Here is a 17,840-nt window from a genome sequence, read left to right as displayed (position 1 = left end):
TACCTCGACCCAACGCTGTAGGCTACCTCGACCCAACGCTGTAGGCTACCTCGACGCAACGCTGTAGGCTACCTCGACCCAACGCTGTAAGCTACCTCGGCGCAAAGCTGTAGGCTACCTCGACACAACGCTGTAGGCTACCTCGACCCAACGCTGTAGGCTACCTCGACCCAACGCTGTAGGCTACCTCGGCGCAACGCTGTAGGCTACCTCGGCGCAACGCTGTAGGCTACCTCGACGCAACGCTGTAGGCTACCTCGACCCAACGCTGTAGGCTACCTCGACCCAACGCTGTAGGCTACCTCGACGCAACGCTGTAGGCTACCTCAACCCAACTCTGTAGGCTACCTCGGCCCAACTCTGTAGGCTACCTCGACCCAACGCTGTAGGCTACCTCGACGCAACGCTGTAGGCTACCTCGACCCAACGCTGTAGGCTACCTCGACGCAACGCTGTAGGCTACCTCAACCCAACTCTGTAGGCTACCTCGGCCCAACTCTGTAGGCTACCTCGACCCAACGCTGTAGGCTACCTCGACGCAACGCTGTAGGCTACCTCGACGCAACGCTGTAGGCTACCTCGACGCAACGCTGTAGGCTACCTCGGCGCAACGCTGTAGGCTACCTCGACGCAACGCTGTAGGCTACCTCGACACAACGCTGTAGGCTACCTCGACCCAACGCTGTAGGATACCTCGACCCAACGCTGTAGGCTACCTCGACGCAACGCTGTAGGCTACCTCGACCCAACGCTGTAGGCTACCTCGACCCAACGCTGTAGGCTACCTCGACGCAACGCTGTAGGCTACCTCGACCCAACGCTGTAGGCTACCTCGACGCAACGCTGTAGGCTACCTCGACGCAACGCTATATAACTCAAGAAGCTCTAAATGCATATCCCCATGAAACTGATTGAGGTCAAATGGTTACTATGCAGATGCTACATGGACTTATCATTCACTATTGACTGGGATAAATGTGATGGGAAGGAAACCACAAAAATGTGAGTGTAAAATAGAGGTAAAGAAACGTGCAGAACGTGATGCAGGATGCGGTGGAACAGGGTGGTTACCTACGGGGATCCGTAGCCTCTGCCTTTTCCATAGCCACCAAACCTACAGTATAGAAAGGCATATTGGGTCTTATCTGAGCAGGGCAGCCTTGTGTGACTGTCTCTGTATACACCTGCTATTGTATTAGCAGAGATCCAAGCCTTTTGAAACTGAGATTTCACCTCATACTGATTCCATTGAATGCCCCCTTTTGGAATGAAACTGGTGAAGATGCAATTAACTTTTATCAAATTACACAGACACTTGAGCTTGATTGTAGAATAAATCTGAACTCAATTACCTACATACGTTTGGAATGGGACCGCACTGGGCACACGCTGGTTGAATCAACTTTGTTTCCACGTGGAACCAACGTTGATTAAATGTTGAATTCATGTCTCTGCCCAGTGGGACAGTGATGTAGGACAATGTACAGTATGTACTTGATTTACAGTATGCTGACAGGTTGAAAGTTAATGACATGGAAAGGTAGCTTGACTATTTCCCGATTAAGTTGTCAGTATTCAGTGCATTTTTTCCGTGTTCAATACATTCTTTCAGTGTTCAATACATTCTTTCAGTGTTCAATACATTCTTTCAGTTATCTGTACATTCTTTCAGTGTTCTGTACATTCTTTCAGTGTTCTGTACATTCTTTCAGTGTTGTGGAGAGGGTAAGAGGGGGGTGAAGTAGAGGGGGTGAAGTAGAGAGGGGAAGGTAGGGAGGGGGAGAGAGAATAAGAAGGGGATGGAGGGAGGCAGAGAGATAGATTGGGGAGGAAAAGGGAGATGAGGCAGTGAGAGGGAGATGGGCAGGGAGAGAGATGAAGTAGAGCGGGAGAGAGGAAGCAGAGAGAGGGTGGAGGGAGAGAGAGGACAGAGGGAGAGAGAGGACGCAGAGAGAGAGATGAAGGAAGAGAGAGGGGGTGGGGGAGGGAGGGAGAGATGAAGCAGAGAGGGGTAAATTGGCAGGGAGAGAGAGATGAAATAGAGAGGGGGAGAGAGGAAGCAGAGAGAGGGGGGAGAGAGAGATGGGGGAAGAGAGAGGGAGGGGGAGAGGGAGGGAGGCAGAGAAAGAGAGCAAAGAAACTAATCGCAGCTGTGAACAGAGCATTTGGAAGCAAGAGGTAAGGTGCTGATTCGCATGCCAATACAGCAGCCTCTGTCTCTTCCTGCCTCCTCTCTCTGTCGGTCTGTCTCTCTCTCTCTTTATTTCTCTGTCTTCCTCCCTCTCTCTCTCTCTTTATTTATCTCTCTTTATTTCTCTGTCTTCCTCCCTCTCTCTCTCTCTTTATTTCTCTCTCTTCCTCCCTCTATCTCTCTCTTCCTCCCTCTTTCTCTCTTCCTCCATCTTTCTCTCTCTTCCTCCCTCTTTCTCTCTCTTCCTCCCTCTCTCTCTCTCTCTTCCTCCCTCTCTCTCTCTTCCTCCCTCTCTCTCTTTATTTCTCTCTCTTCCTCCCTCTCTCTCTCTCTTTATTTCTATCTCTCTTTATTTCTCTCCCTCCCTCCCTCCCTCCCTCCCTCCCTCCCTCCCTCCCTCCCTCCCTCCCTCCCTCCCTCCCTCCCTCCCTCCCTCTCTTCCTCCCTCTCTCTCTCTCTTCCTCCCTCTCTCTTTCTCTTTAATTCTCTCTCTCTCTTCCTCCCTCTCTCTCTCTCTCTTCCTCCCTCTCTCCCTTCATATCTCCTGAATGGAGGCTGATTACAGCTAGAAATACTGTGCCTTTCTGAAATCTAAAACCAGGAAACTCTGGGATGCTACTTCTGCTGTATCTGCCTCTGTCTCGCCACCTCCAGTGTTGTCCCGCCTAACCTCAGATGGCGCGTCACTAGACACTGTAACTGAGTTGAGTTGTGAGACAGACTGCCACATTCGGTAATTAGCTGCAGCTAAAGTATCTGTACAAGCAGTGGAATAAGGAGGCTACCTGGCTGCGGTGGAGGACTTGGTGAGTATTAGGTTCTGCAGAGGTGTGGAAGGGAGGGAGGAGGAGACAGTTAGGCTTAGTGATGTGGAGTAGTGTGGTGTGGAGTGTGACATCATGACAGCTGGGATGGGCTGACATGGATGATGTAACATGTCAGACAGTTCAGAGTTGCGTTGTGAGGCAGACTGCCACATTCATGAGTATTAGGTTCTGCAGAGGTGTGGAAGGGAGGATGAGACCACCAGGCTTAGAGGTGTGGTGGAGTAGTGTATTGTGAGGTGGTGTGGAGTAGTGTATTGTGAGGTGGAGTAGTATATTGTGAGGTGGTGTGGAGTAGTGTATTGTGAGGTTGTGTGGAGTAGTGTATTGTGAGGTGGTGTGGAGTAGTGTATTGTGAGGTGGTGTGGAGTAGTGTATTGTGAGGTGGTGTGGAGTAGTGTATTGTGAGGTGGAGTAGTGTATTGTGAGGTGGAGTAGTGTATTGTGAGGTGGTGTGGAGTAGTGTATTGTGAGGTGGAGTTGTGTATTGTGAGGTGGTGTGGAATAGTGTATTGTGAGGTGGTGTGGAATAGAAGAGTGTGGGGTGGTGTGGGATAGAATAGTGTGGTGTGAGGTAGTGGAGTGTGGTGTGTAGAGTTGTGTGGAGTAATGTGTTGTGGGGTAGAATTGTGTAGTGTAGTGTGGGGAGTGGAGTAGAATAGTGGGTGTGAGGTAGTATGGTGTGGAGTAGTGGGGTCTGGAGTAGTGTGGTGAGTAGTGTGGTGTGTCGTGTGGAGTAGTGCGGTGTGGAATTGAGTAGTGTGGTGTGGAGTAGTGTGGAGTGGTATGGAGTAGTGTCGTGTGGAGTAGTGTGGTGTGTCGTGTGGAGTAGGTGTGGAGTAGTGCGGTGTGGAATTGAGTGGTGTGGTGTGGAATGGTGTTGAGTGGTGTGTTGTGTTGTGGTTTGGAGTAGTATGGAGTAGTATGGAATGGTGTGGTATAGTGTGGAGTTGATTAGTGTTGAGTGATGTGGAGTAGTATGGAGTGGGTTGGTGTGGAGTTGAGTAGTGTGGATTGGTGTGGTATAGTGTGGAGTTGATTAGTGTTGAGTGATGTGGAGTAGTATGGAGTGGGTTGGTGTGGAGTTGAGTAGTGTGGATTGGTGTGGTATAGTGTGGGGTTGATTAGTGTTGAGTGATGTGGAGTAGTATGGAGTGGGTTGGTGTGGAGTTGAGTAGTGTGGATTGGTGTGGTATAGTGTGGAGTTGATTAGTGTTGAGTGATGTGGAGTAGTATGGAGTGGGTTGGTGTGGAGTTGAGTAGTGTGGATTGGTGTGGTATAGTGTGGAGTTGATTAGTGTTGAGTGATGTGGAGTAGTATGTAGTGGGTTGGTGTGGAGTTGAGTAGTGTGGAGTGATGTGGTGTGTGACGTCATGACAGCTGGGATTGGCTGACATGGATGATGTAACGTCAGAATCTGATGTGGGTTGATGATGTAATGTAAGGCGGATGATGTAATATTAGTCTTGCACTGGATTGGATAGCGTGGTGTCATGTCGGAACTAGGTTAATGAACCGGATACAGGTATAGAGCATTATGGGTACCATGGTACGTCATGCTACAGGTACACTGTATATACAAAAGTATGTGGACACTCTTTCAAATGAGTGGATTTGGCTATTTCAGCCACACCCCTTGCTGACAGGTGTATAACATCAAGCACACAGCCATGCAATCTCGAAAAGTCTTGGAGCAACAACGGCTCAGCCACAAGTGGTAGGCCACACAAGCTCACAGAATGGAACCGCCGAGTGCTGAAGCATGTAGCGCATTAAAATCATCTGTCCTCGGTTACAACACTCAATACTGAGTTCCAATCTGCCTCGGGAAGCAATGTCAGCACAATAACTGTTCGTCGGGAGATTCATGAAATGGGTTTCCATGGCCAAGCAGCCACACACAAGCAGCCACACACAATCCTAAAATCACTATGTGCAATGCCAAGTGTTGGCTGGAGTGGTGTAAAGCTCGCCGCCATTGGACTCTGGAGCAGTGGAAACGCGTTCTCTGGAGTGATGACTCACGCTCACCATCTGGCAGTCCGACAGAAAAATCTAGGTTTGACGGATGCCAGGAGAACTCTATCTGCCCAAATGCATAGTGCCAACTGTAAAGTTTGGTGGAGGAGGAATAATGGCCTGGGGCTGTTTTTCATGGTTCGGGCTAGGCCCCTTAGTTCCAGTGTAGGGCAATCTTAACACTACATCATACAATGACATTCTCAATGATTCTGTGCTTCCAACTTTGTGGCAAAAGTTTGGGAAGGCCCTTTCCTGTTTCAGCATGACAATGCCCCCGTACGCAAAGCGAGGTCCATACAGAAACGGTTTGTCGAGATTGGTGTGCAAGGACTTGACTGGCCTGCACAGAGCCCTGACCTCATACCAACTCCATATTAATGCCCATGATTTTGGAATGAGATTTTTGACAAGCAGGTGTCCACATACTTTTGGTCATGTAGTGTACAATGTTAAGTGCTGCAGAGAGATTCTAGAATATCTGACCTCCAATCAAGGCTTCGGAAAAAAAGAGTATGATAATTTGACGATCGAGCATATTAAAAAGCTATGTTGTCATCCATTTGATCCCACTGGCGATGATGACTTGTCGGCCTGGCTTTTCGGAATGATCGATGTCTTTACTAGATTGGACTGGAAGATATGTCATCTCAAAACTGAGCAGCAACGGAAAGCATGATGATGACGTAATCTACACTGGCAGTTATAGTGACGTTTTTTTCTTATTGACTAAAGCACAGGATGTCAGTGCCTTGTCTAACTGTGCTATTTTCTCCCCTTGCCAACGGACCTTTTGCAGATGATGGATGTGAAGGGCGTGAGTTTCTGAGTGTGACATGGCACGACGTGGAATGCTTTGCCTATTTGTGTGTGTTAGTTCTGTACATGTTTCTATTTGTGTATACAGCTGTGTATTTCTTATCATCCTGCCACTACCCTCTTTTGTCTCCTCCCCAGCCAAGCCCAGAACCTCTCTGAGACAGCCAGACCACAGGGGTCGCGGTGTGGGGCGAGGAGGAGGTGGGGGCGGCCGAGGATTGGAAGTCCAGCATGGAGACTTCAGACAGGGAAGGGACATGAGGGACACCCAATCAGAGGGAAAGAGCAATCAGAGCTCCAACCAGAACAAACCAATCAATCAGAACACCCCTGCTACCAGGAAGTCCTATGTGCCCTCTGAGAGGTGAGTGGCGATTAGTGGAAACCATAAACTAGACTGGCTAGACTGCACTAATCATTCCCTTATGACTGAAAGGAGTGGAGGAAGAACTTGTCAAAAAGCCGGACAGACTGACATTCTCTGACCCTGCTGACCTAATACTGTGAATAGCAATCATTTGCTGGGGCTGTTTGAAATTCTGTCCTTGTAGAAAACAACTCTCTAGAAATTAAATAGTTAAGAGTTTCTTACTCTGGTAAAAGGTGGAATCTGGAGTCGGGGGAAATATTGCCACTGGCCGTTCCACCACGGTTGTTATTGTTTCTGTTGCGGAGAAGAGGAGCGTTGTGCAGATTAGTGAAAAACATTTGAGTATGTATTGTGCTCGTCTGCCGTGCGTGAGATGATGTCAAAGGGGGAAAAATGGTTTGTTTTCAGTATCTTCTTTGTTGTTGTAATAACGCAAATGGATGTGGCTGTTTCACCATGAAAGATTTCAGCTTTATGGAAATATCACTTTGAGTTGCAAGCATTGCCTTTGCTGTGAGGGGAGGATTCTGTTCCATGCACTCTAAAACAAACTAGGAATCAGAATCAGGAACTACTAGGAATCAGAATCAGGAACTACTAGGAATCAGAATCAGGAACTACTAGGAATCAGAATCAGGAACTACTAGGAATCAGAATCAGGAACTACTAGGAATCAGAATCAGGAACTACTAGGAATCAGAATCAGGAACTACTAGGAATCAGAATCAGGAACTACTAGGAATCAGAATCAGGAACTACTAGGAATCAGAATCAGGAACTACTAGGAATCAGAATCAGGAACTACTAGGAATCAGAATCAGGAACTACTAGGAATCAGAATCAGGAACTACTAGGAATCAGAATCAGGAACTACTAGGAATCAGAATCAGGAACTACTAGGAATCCGAATCAGGAACTACTAGGAATCAGAATCAGGAAATGAAAGGATGAAAATAATGAAGACAAGGATTTTTTCTCTGTCAGTCAGTCACTCTCCATTCTGTGTTTCTTTCTCTCTTTCTTTACTCTGTCCTCTCCGGTCCTCTGTCCTCTCCGGTCCTCTGTCCTCTCCGGTCCTCTGTCCTCTCCGGTCCTCTGTCCTCTCCGGTCCTCTGTCCTCTCCGGTCCTCTTTCCTCTTCGGTCTGTCCTCTTCGGTCTGTCCTCTTCGGTCTCTTCCTTAGTTAATGACTTGAATGAGAATAGCACCGTGAATCAAAGGCGCTGGAACCCACTGGTTGGATTGGTGGTGCCAGCCATCCCTCTCCTCTCTCCCTCCCGCTCGCTCCCTTTCCTCCCTCTGTGCTTATTCAGGAGTAGCACCAGAGCTGCAGCAGCCTCTCTTTATCTCTCTCTTACCCCTTCTGTCTCCCTCCCCCTATCCTGTTTTTTCCATCACAATCTGGGCCCTGGCAGCTAGCTAAGGAAAACAATTGACCTCAACCGACTCAATCTTCTGTTTTGTGTATCAGTGACACTCTCACCAGACAATGGACCACAGCAGAGACCTGGGTGGCATGACTGAAACCATAGGGACAAGGCAGACTAATCCCTCTCCTATTCTGCTACAGATTAGCAGCCTAATAAATCAGCATGTCTGTAGTAGGACAGTCACTTTCATCTGATGCCTCAAATCAAATGCAAAGAGACACGCAGGCAGGCAGCACGCACACACACACACACACACGCGCGCACACACACACACACACACACACACACACATATACACACACACACACACACACAAAGATATACACAGACACACACACAGATTTACACGCAGACACACGCGCAGATCTACACACACACACAAACACACACACAGACACACAGACACACACACACACACACACACACATACAAAGATATACACACACACACAGCTATACACGCAGACACACACACACACACGCACACACAAAGATATACACAGACACACACACAGATATACACGCAGACACACGCGCAGATATACACACACCCACAAACACACACACAGACACACACACACACAAAGATATACACAGACACACACACAGATGTACACACGCACACACACACACAGACACACACACACACACAAAGATATACACAGACACACACACAGATATACACGCAGACACACGCGCAGATATACACACACCCACAAACACACAGATACACCTAGCCGAGCATAGCATTATGTCCAGCTAGCAGCAGGAAGCTTGGTCAAGAAAATCAGAAAAGCAATCAAATTAACCGTTTACCTTTGATGATCTTCAGATGTTTTCACTGACGAGACTCCCAGTTAGACAGCAAATGTTCCTTTTGTTCCATAAAGATTATTTTTATACCCAAAATACCTCCTTTTGTTGGTCACGTTATGTTGAGAAATCCACCGGAAATAGCGGTCACGACAACACCCCAAAAAATTCTAAATTATGTTCATAATATCGACAGAAACATGGCAAACATTTTTTTATAATCAATCCTCGAGGTGTTTTTCAAATATCTATTCGATAATATATCAATCGGGACAATTGGCTTTTCAGTAGGAGCGAGAGGAAAAATGACTACCTCTGTCTTTTACGCAAGAATCACTCTGAGAGCCCTCAGCTGGCCACTTACGCAATGTAGTCGTTTACGCTCATTCTTCAAAATAAAGGCCTGAAACTACATCTAAAGGCTGTAGACACCTTAGGGAAGCCACAGAAAAAGGAATCTGGTTGATATCCCTTTCAATGGGCAATAGGGATACATAGAAAGACAGGGGTATCAAAGTAAGAGTCACTTCCTGATTGGATTTTTCTCAGGATTTCGCCTGCAATATCAGTTCTGTTATACTCACAGACAATATTTTTTACAGTTTTGGAAACTTCAGAGTGTTTTCTATCCTAAGCAATTATATGCATATTCTAGAATCTGGTCCTGAGAAATAGGCCGTTTAATTTGGGAACGATATTTTTCCAAAAAATAAAAAGAGTGCCCCCTAGTTTCAAGAGGTTTTAACTAGAAATCACCTCGAAAATAAAATGTTTATTCCGTTCCATATTTTATCTAACGGGTGGCATCCATGAGTCTAAATATTCCTGTTACATTGCACAACCTTCAATGTTATGTCATAATTACGTAAAATTCTGGCAAATTAGTTGGCAAAGAGCCAGGCAGCCCAAACTGTTGCATATACCCTGACTGCGTGCAATGAACGCAAGAGGTGACAATTTCACCTGGTTAATATTTCCTACTAACCTGGATTTTATTTAGCTAAATATGCAGGTTTAAAAATATATACTTGTGTATTGATTTTAAGAAAGGCATTGATGTTTATGGTTAGGTACACATTGGAGCAACGACAGTCATTGATTGATTGTTTTTTTATAAGATAAGTTTAATGCTAGCTAGCAACTTACCTTGGCTTCTACTGCATTCGCGTAACAGGCAGGCTCATTGTGAGGCAGGTGGTTAGAGTGCTGGACTAGTTAACTGTAAGGTTGCAAGATTGGATCCCCCGAGTTGAGAAGGTAAAAATCTGTCGTTCTGCCTCGTTCCTAGGCCGTCATTGAAAATAAGAATGTGTTCTTAACTGACTTACCTAGTTAAAAAAAGATTAAATAAAAGGTGTAAAAAAAAATAAATCAATTGGCAAAATCGGCGCCCAAAAATACAGATTTCCGATTGTTATGAAAACTTGAAATCGGCCCTAATTAATCGGCCATTCCGATTAATCGGTCGACCTCTAATTTTGACCAGATATGGTTAATTAGGGGTGTGTCGAAATGCAAACAGCCAAGGTCGTGCACGATCACTGAAGCTAATAACAATTGGTATTTATCATTGGTTATCTACTACCGTTGTGAGTATGATGCTCGTAGGTTTGTTTGATAAATCACACTTTTATTATGCGTACGAACATTCTAAGTTCCGTTCCTAAGTAGTATTTTAGAATCATTTCTATGCAATAATGATAAATGAGGTCCCGGGCTCACAATGATCTGTTTGGGGATTTCAGGCAATGATTGGCCTTTTTCGGGTGCTGTTCTGCCCAGCGACTGAGTTGTATAAGCGTGATCTATTCAGAATGTTATGCTCCTATTGTCTAAGGTAATTCTGGGATGGAGAATCTCCCTTCAGAAAGAATTATGGGTAGGGTGTAATCAGTGTAGTAGAAGGGGAGAAGTCTCACTCACCCATTGAATTGAATGGGGATGACTGTTCGAGGAGTTATTCAATTTCTACGAGGATATCTCAGGCCTCTACACTCTAGCACAGGCCTAATGTTTATGGAGTGTGAACAGGGTACAGCGGAGTACAGTAGAGTACAGCAGTCTCGTCTAGCACTGACTGGGTTGACTGATATTGCTGGCTTCTTCCACCTGTCTTTTTTTTGGTTGAGAAATGGGGACACAAACTGCCATTATGTATCCAACCAGTAAATGAATGCAAGTCCTTTTATTATTCCGCCATTGGTTCAGAAGTGTCTGTTTAGACTCTTTGTCATTTGAAGGATACAGTCGGAATGGTTCCAAGTCAAGACTCTCTCTCTCTTCTTGTTGTGTGTTTAGGTCAGACAAAAGGATGACCCTGCCGTCACTGTTCCAGAAGGATGTGCACACTCATTTCTCCAGGAACACCCAGAGCAACCGTACGTGGGACACACACACACACACACACACACACACACACACACACACACACACACACACACACACACACACACACACACACACACACACACACACACACACACACACACACACACACACACACACACACACACACACACACATACCCAGCAGAGCAACAGTATGTAGGACAGTTTAAGGACAACAATAGACTGACTGTATGTCCCAGATCAGGGGTTTTATCGGTCCACAGCTTTGCTGTTTTCATCTGGGGTGTAGTTCCTCACAGAGAGATCAGTCTTTACATCAGAAGTAAAACAGCTGTGTAAATGACTGTTTCAAGAGATGACTGACCCCTCTGGTTCCAGTCCTTCACATTACTGTCCTTTGAATAAAGCACGTCTCAAAGCAAAAGTCACATTACAGGCTAGAGATTAGCATTAGGCTGCTAACTCATGACTTAATTCTCTGTAATAAGAGACAGGTTCGAGGAAAGCAGACTGTTTTTAGTGTTACCCCGAGGCACCAAAAGTCTCTTGTAATGTAACACAAAGTTTCTCTCTGAGCCCTAGACTATAGCTGCCTGGTCAGGACAGACTCCTGGACTTTCTATTCCATATTATTCCAAAAACGGTGCAATAACAAGTCTATACTTGTATTATTTCATACAAATCGTGCCTAACCAATTTCACCAAAATGTCCTCCTCTTTCCTCCTCCAGTTCCCACAAACTTCAAAGAATATGCTGTCTCGGGGAAGCCCAAGCCACATCACTACCCCAAGGACTACAACCCCTCACCCGGTGGGAACTACAACCCCCAGCAGGTGCAAGGTCGTATCAGAGAGGTTCTGAACAAGTACAGTAATGGTTTCTGGGTGTCCAAGCTGCCTCAGCTCTACAGAGAACTGTACAAACAGGACCTGCCTAGTGAAGCAATCAAAGACTTGGAGCACTGGACACACATCTGCACCGTACGTACCAAACTTGTATTGTATTTATACAGTTGTACAGTATTAAATTACACTGTTGAAATACCACTATCTTGGTAAGACCTGGAGCACTGGACACACATCTGCACCGTACGTACCAAACTTGTATTGTATTTATACAGTTGTACAGTATTAAATTACACTGTTGAAATACCACTATCTTGGTAAGACCTGGAGCACTGGACACACATCTGTACAGAATGTACAGATGTCGGAACTTAATTTGACCACACTATTGCAGGAGAACATTCCTGCAATGTAGGACATTAAAACTTGTAGTCTATTTGAGGTTGAAAAAGGCTTCTGAAGTTTGTAATTTCCACTGAAATTTCAGACTTGATATATCTTTCCCGAAAAAATGTACCAACCCTTACAAAAATGTCCATTCATTATAATCCACATAATAATTCACTTTTCCTGTTGCTGCAGGATTATTTTGATGTAGCAAACTAGCTCAAATATATATCAAATACTTTATATATACTGTACTTTATATATTAAATACTTTATTTCAGTTTATTTTTAAAAGCTGGATGAATAATGTATAACTTAATAAACAGAACATGGTTTGAGTGTAATACTGATATTGTATATAAAGTTTTATTTTCTAGCCAAACATGTTCTATGTTTACATGGAGTTCAGTAATAAGCATCCCTCATCTGGTTCCCAAGAGCAAAAATATTTGCACCCTATACCTGTTGTAACAGTTGATACTCTCTAAGTCAAATAGCCTGTAAGTCCCCACAACTGCATAGGGCTATGGTGTGAAGTATTTTAATATTATGTGATTTAATAATGGCATTATTATCCTTTTTGTGTGTTTTTAGATCTGGCCATATATGTATCAAACATCTCATATGCTGATTTAGGATCTGTTTTGACTATTAGATCACAATGAATAAGGTTACATGAACAGGAAAGACCTGATCCTAGATCAACACTCCTATTCTGAGATGCTTAATACATACTGTATTGCCACTGGTTGTTCTAGACTCTGTTTATCAGAAGAATATGTCCTCCTGTTCCAGGTAGAGAAATCATGCAGCGGCAACCCTAATGAGTTACTCCTCTACCCGGCTAAGGAACCAAAACAAACACAGACCCCATCCCCTGTCCCTACCAGAGTCCAATACCCCACCTCCACCGCCTTCACCCCATCCATGGACATCAAGCCCCAGTCAAAGCCCCCTACCACCCCCTCTACCACTACCATGAGCCCCCTCCCACTCACCCCCCCCTCGTCCTCCCCTCGTCCTCCAGCCTCCCCCTCCAACCTCTCTCCCGACCTCAGACAAAAACTGGGAGAGCTTCTCGTCAAATACAGCAATGGTCTATGGGCCCACGCCTTACCCAAACTCTACTTGGACACGTACAAAACCAAACTCCCAGAGCACGTCCTGGAGAATCTCTCGCTGCTCTCCGACTTCTGCACCATCGAATACCCCATGCCGGACAACCCCAAACGGGCCATTCTGTACAAGAGGACCAGGGAGGAGAACCGCAACAGGAGGGAGTCAGTGGAGGAGCGCAGGGCCAGAGAGGAGGTGGGGAGGAGGCTCAGTACCCAGACTGTACCTCCTCTTCTCATCCCCCGAGAGGAGTACCCCTCTGTGTTGGTGGGGGAGGCTGCTAATACCAACGGAGTCATACTCCGGTAAGAACCAGTGGGATGGGCATGGGAGTCGTTTGGTTGTGGTGCAGTAAGAATATGCCCTCAGTGCTGTTTAACTAAGTCTTACCTGGATGAATAGAAAGAAATGAAAGATTCTCCTCTCGCTCTCTTCTTACCCCCCTCAAATCAAATTATATTTGTCTTATGTGCCAAATACAACAGGTGTAAACCTTCCCGTGAAATGCTTCCTTACCCTCCCCTCTCTCCCTGTGTATCCTCCATCCAGGTACATAGGAGAGGGTTACTCCCAGGCACAGGAGGCTCTGGAGGACAAGATGAGAGAATTCTACTGTTGCCAGGACAACAACACCCGTACTTGTGACAAGAAAAGTGGTACACCCCTGGCCTCCCTAACCTCTGGTCAGCTGGCTGCCGTCAGGACTGAGGAGGATGAGGAGATACTACGAGCACAAGTCACAGAGGTCATGGCCGACAAGGTCAAGGTGAGTTCAAAGGTCAATTGGTTGAAACTTCGAAATGAATAAAGATACAATGATTTCTATATCGTAGGGTATATGTTATGGGTCTATGGTGCCATGTTAATGGTTGAAGGATAAGAGGATCGTTCAGGGTTTGACATTTTAGAAAATTAATCACTTCTCTCCACTTTTTTTTCACTGTTTTCTGCAAATCTGTAGGTTTACTATGTGGATCACGGGTTTTCAGAAGTCATCAGCAAGGCCAAAGTGTTTGAGCTGCATGAGAAGTTTTCCAGCCTGCCTTTCCAGGCCTCCAAGTGTCAATTGGCTGGTGAGTTTTGATCACAATCTTAGACAGTGAATTATATATATTTTTTTTAATCACAAAGTTGCAGAAGGCTCGTTGATTTTTATACAATAGTGTTACAGTCAGATGTTTGGATTCAGTTTCTTCTTCTTAATGAAGTGTCTGTCTGTTTTCCTACCTAGGTCTGGAGCCTTTCTGCCAGGAGCCTGCTGTCCTGAAGAAGTTTGAGTTCATGGCCAGCGGCAAGATCCTATTGGCTGAAATCCTAGAGAGAGGGCAGACCCCATTGGTGGTCCTGTACGACACGTCGCAGGATGATGATGTCAACATCAACGCTGCATGTATCAAAGCCCTGCAGGACAAGACTCTGGCCAGCCCCCTACAGGTGGGTAACTGTCATAGGAGGGGAGAGTGCATGTACCACTGTCAGTGGGTCGAAGACGTTCTGGAGCGTCTTTCATCACCACTGTATTCATCCCTGTTTTTCAGTCCATATTATTTGAATCTGAGTGGAATGGGATCATGTCTAACCCATACACGGTTCTCTCTCTCTCCCTGTAGGTGAACAGTGCCTATATGAACGTGGCTGTGAGAAGTGTGTGTTCAGACGGGACCTTCTACTGCCAGCTCCCGTCTCGAGGTCTGGCCAAACTCACTGAGATCCTGGAGAAGGCTGGGGCATACTTCCACTCACAGGTACCCGTGTGACTGTGTGTGGGTGTGACTGTGTGTCTGTGACTGTCTGTGTGTGTTGGCAAGCGCTTGTGTGTGCCTGTGTGTGTGAGAGCTTCTGTCTGTCGTCCTCTGAAGAGGCTGCTGAGAGCCAGACACAGTTGAGATTAAGGAACATAATCTGGAGTTAAGACACAGGCAATTTAGTTGATCTCATCACATGACACTGGGACTGACTGTCATTGACCCAGTGGCAACATAGTACCTACCTGTTAGTGGAATTCTAAATTCCTCTGTATTATTTCCCAATCAGAATTAAATACTCTGTCAATGCATTCGAAGGGTTTGTAAGACCCAATATTTTTATAAGAATGGACAGAGCCCCGGTCTTAAAAGTCAGGTAACAGCGTTTAATTCAAGGGAGTACTGGGTATATACACATTTTTCCACAGGTTATAAACTGAAAATGACGTCAGCGTTTAATAAATGTTCTATCTCTTCATGACACCGGTAGAGAGGCCCTATAGTTCTCGAGCCTTCCCTCCTCGCCTGAAGTCAAGGTCAGTCAGTATAAATCAGCATTCTAGACAGTCTAGAGATAGTCCGTCCCTGCCATCTGGAGATAGTTCATTCATTTGTACCAAGGCACTGTTCTAAACTCCTGACTATATTATATACAATTGGGAATGGGAGCAAGAGAGAAAATTCATATATGTACAGTACATAATAGCATTTGGACTAGTCAGTCCTGATTGAAATGTATACATAATTAGTCATCATTGATAAAAATTCCCTTAACACTACCGTAGTCCCCAGTTATCATTCACTGTCCCCAGTCCCCAGTTATCATTCACGAAGACAGTGTTCAGGTTTGTTCAGATGCACAAAATACAGACTCTCTCGCTCTCTAATATATATATACCAGGCTACATAATATTGTATATACAGTGTATTCAGACCCCTTGACTTTTTCCACATGTTGTTACGTTACAGCCTTATTCTAAAATTGGTTAAATTGTTGTTGTTTTCCCCCCTCATCAATCTACATATGATATATTAACTTTGACCTGAGATGTTCTGCTTCAACAGTCTGAGTCAAATAGATCTCATGTTTGTTTTTTCGCCAGTGTCTCTCTCACGTTGATGACATTATCCTGTCTAATACTGATAACAATCATAATCTCTTCTGTGTGGCAGGGGACGTCCGAGTTCCTGGTGTCCAGACCGTTCTGTGGGAAAGGCTGTCTGGCGCGCTACAAAGGCAAATGGTCTCGCGTGGAGGTGAGATGGATTCTGTTGCCTATACAGTCAATAGTTTGGGGCAGGGATAGATACTACATGTCCCAGCTACAGTTCTGCCTAAAGGTCATACCATCTAGCTTCAGTTTGACCCACAATGAAGAGGTGGAGCAGAAGGTGACTTACCTGGACAGAAGTTAACTAGCTCATTTCTACACCAAATATTGTAAAAAATGTATACAGATGGAGGATCTTAATTTGACCAGTATTGTCATGGCAAAATAATCCTGCAGCAACAGGATTTGAACGTTTAGTCCATAATGTTGCTTGGTCTGTGGTTAGCTGGCCAAAATTAAGCAACATGAAAAGTGCAATACTTTTAATATAACTGTGTGTTAGTGTGGGTTTTCAGTGAATATATATATAAATCATCCAGCTCCTGCAGTGCAGAAGAATTCTCAGCAACATAAGAGTGATCAAATTAAGATCCCACATCTGTAGCACACAATGCTAGCACATCCTAGACAACCAGGTCATATGTAATGTTCTCACACTTTCCCTGTACTCTTTCACCCTCCCTCATTCCCCTGTTTCTCCTATAGATCACTAACCTCCATGGTAGTCGTGTGTTGGACATCCTCTTCATAGACCTGGGGGTGCAGGCCTCAGTGGAGGTTATTGAGCTGAGGGAAGTCCCACCTCCTTTCCTATGGGACCTGATTGCCATCCCACCACAGGTCAGAACATGGATGGAGAGATGGTGTGTGAAGGGGAGGGGGAGGTGGGGGGGTGTCTGTGTATAGGTAATGTCGTCTGACCTGCTAGGCGGTGAAGTGTTGTCTGGGTAATGTAGTCTGACTTGCCGTAGTCTCTCTAGGCGGTGAAGTGTTGTCTGGGTAATGAAGTCTCTGACGTGCCGTAGTCTCTCTAGGCGGTGAAGTGTTGTCTGGGTAATGTAGTGTGACGCACCGTAGTCTCTCTAGGCGGTGAAGTGTTGTCTGGGTAATGTAGTCTGATGTGCCGTAGTCTCTCTAGGCGGTGAAGTGTTGTCTGGGTAATGTAGTCTGACATGCCGTAGTCTCTCTAGGTGGTGAAGTGTTGTCTGGGTAATGTAGTCTGACGTGCCGTAGTCTCTCTAGGCGGTGAAGTGTTGTCTGGCTGACCTGACTGTGAGTGGTGTGGGCTCCTGGCCTCCAGACGCTGTTCAGTGGTTCCGAGACGCTGTGCTCAACTCCACAGACTGCAGTGTGAAGGTAATGTATTACAACTCTTTTTTTTCACTGTGATTGAGTTCTATGCCAAGTCTAGTCATCTGTTTTGTGAGTGTGTGATACATTCTCAAAATGGATATTGGCAGTTATCAACGCATACTATAGACTCACACTGAGATACAAATGCATACACATACTCCCGTATATGTGACCATCGTAAACTTAAAGCGGAATTCTTCTTAACAGTGATAGATTTTATATTACTGTTTTATATCTTTACTGTTTTACAGAGCATTTGCACAGTTTTCAGAACCTTTGACTTTTTCCACATTTTGTTACATTGCAGCCTTATTCTAAAGTTGATGAAATAGTTGTTTTTCCTCATCAATCTACTCACAATACCCCATAATGACATCACAATACCACATAATGACATCTCAATACCCCATAATGACAAAGCAAAAACAAGTTTTTAGACATTTTTGCACATTTCTGAAACATAGAAAA

The 17,840-nt window shown here is 45.3% G+C and overlaps 1 protein-coding gene across 3 annotated transcripts in view; it reads left to right on the top strand.

The window, feature by feature from the left end:
* Positions 1-17,840, top strand: part of LOC135510363 (tudor domain-containing protein 7B-like) — a 44,188-nt gene that overhangs the window by 16,338 nt on the left and 10,010 nt on the right. For all 3 annotated transcript variants that reach the window (XR_010451107.1, XM_064931225.1, XM_064931226.1), the window contains exons 4-14: positions 5,993-6,218; positions 10,764-10,843; positions 11,544-11,794; positions 12,842-13,467; positions 13,712-13,928; positions 14,124-14,235; positions 14,394-14,596; positions 14,773-14,907; positions 16,081-16,164; positions 16,725-16,859; positions 17,262-17,375. Coding sequence is in view for 2 of the 3 variants with exons in the window: in XM_064931225.1 (XP_064787297.1) it covers positions 5,993-6,218; positions 10,764-10,843; positions 11,544-11,794; positions 12,842-13,467; positions 13,712-13,928; positions 14,124-14,235; positions 14,394-14,596; positions 14,773-14,907; positions 16,081-16,164; positions 16,725-16,859; positions 17,262-17,375 (2,183 nt within the window). In the remaining variant the exon portion in view is untranslated. The remainder of the gene's footprint in view (positions 1-5,992; positions 6,219-10,763; positions 10,844-11,543; positions 11,795-12,841; positions 13,468-13,711; positions 13,929-14,123; positions 14,236-14,393; positions 14,597-14,772; positions 14,908-16,080; positions 16,165-16,724; positions 16,860-17,261; positions 17,376-17,840) is intronic.

This window comes from Oncorhynchus masou, chromosome 23 (assembly GCF_036934945.1).
Source record: "Oncorhynchus masou masou isolate Uvic2021 chromosome 23, UVic_Omas_1.1, whole genome shotgun sequence".
Taxonomy (NCBI): Eukaryota; Metazoa; Chordata; class Actinopteri; order Salmoniformes; family Salmonidae; genus Oncorhynchus; species Oncorhynchus masou.
The sequence above is the reverse complement of the archived record's forward strand: the minus strand, read 5'-3'. Positions and strand labels throughout refer to the sequence as shown.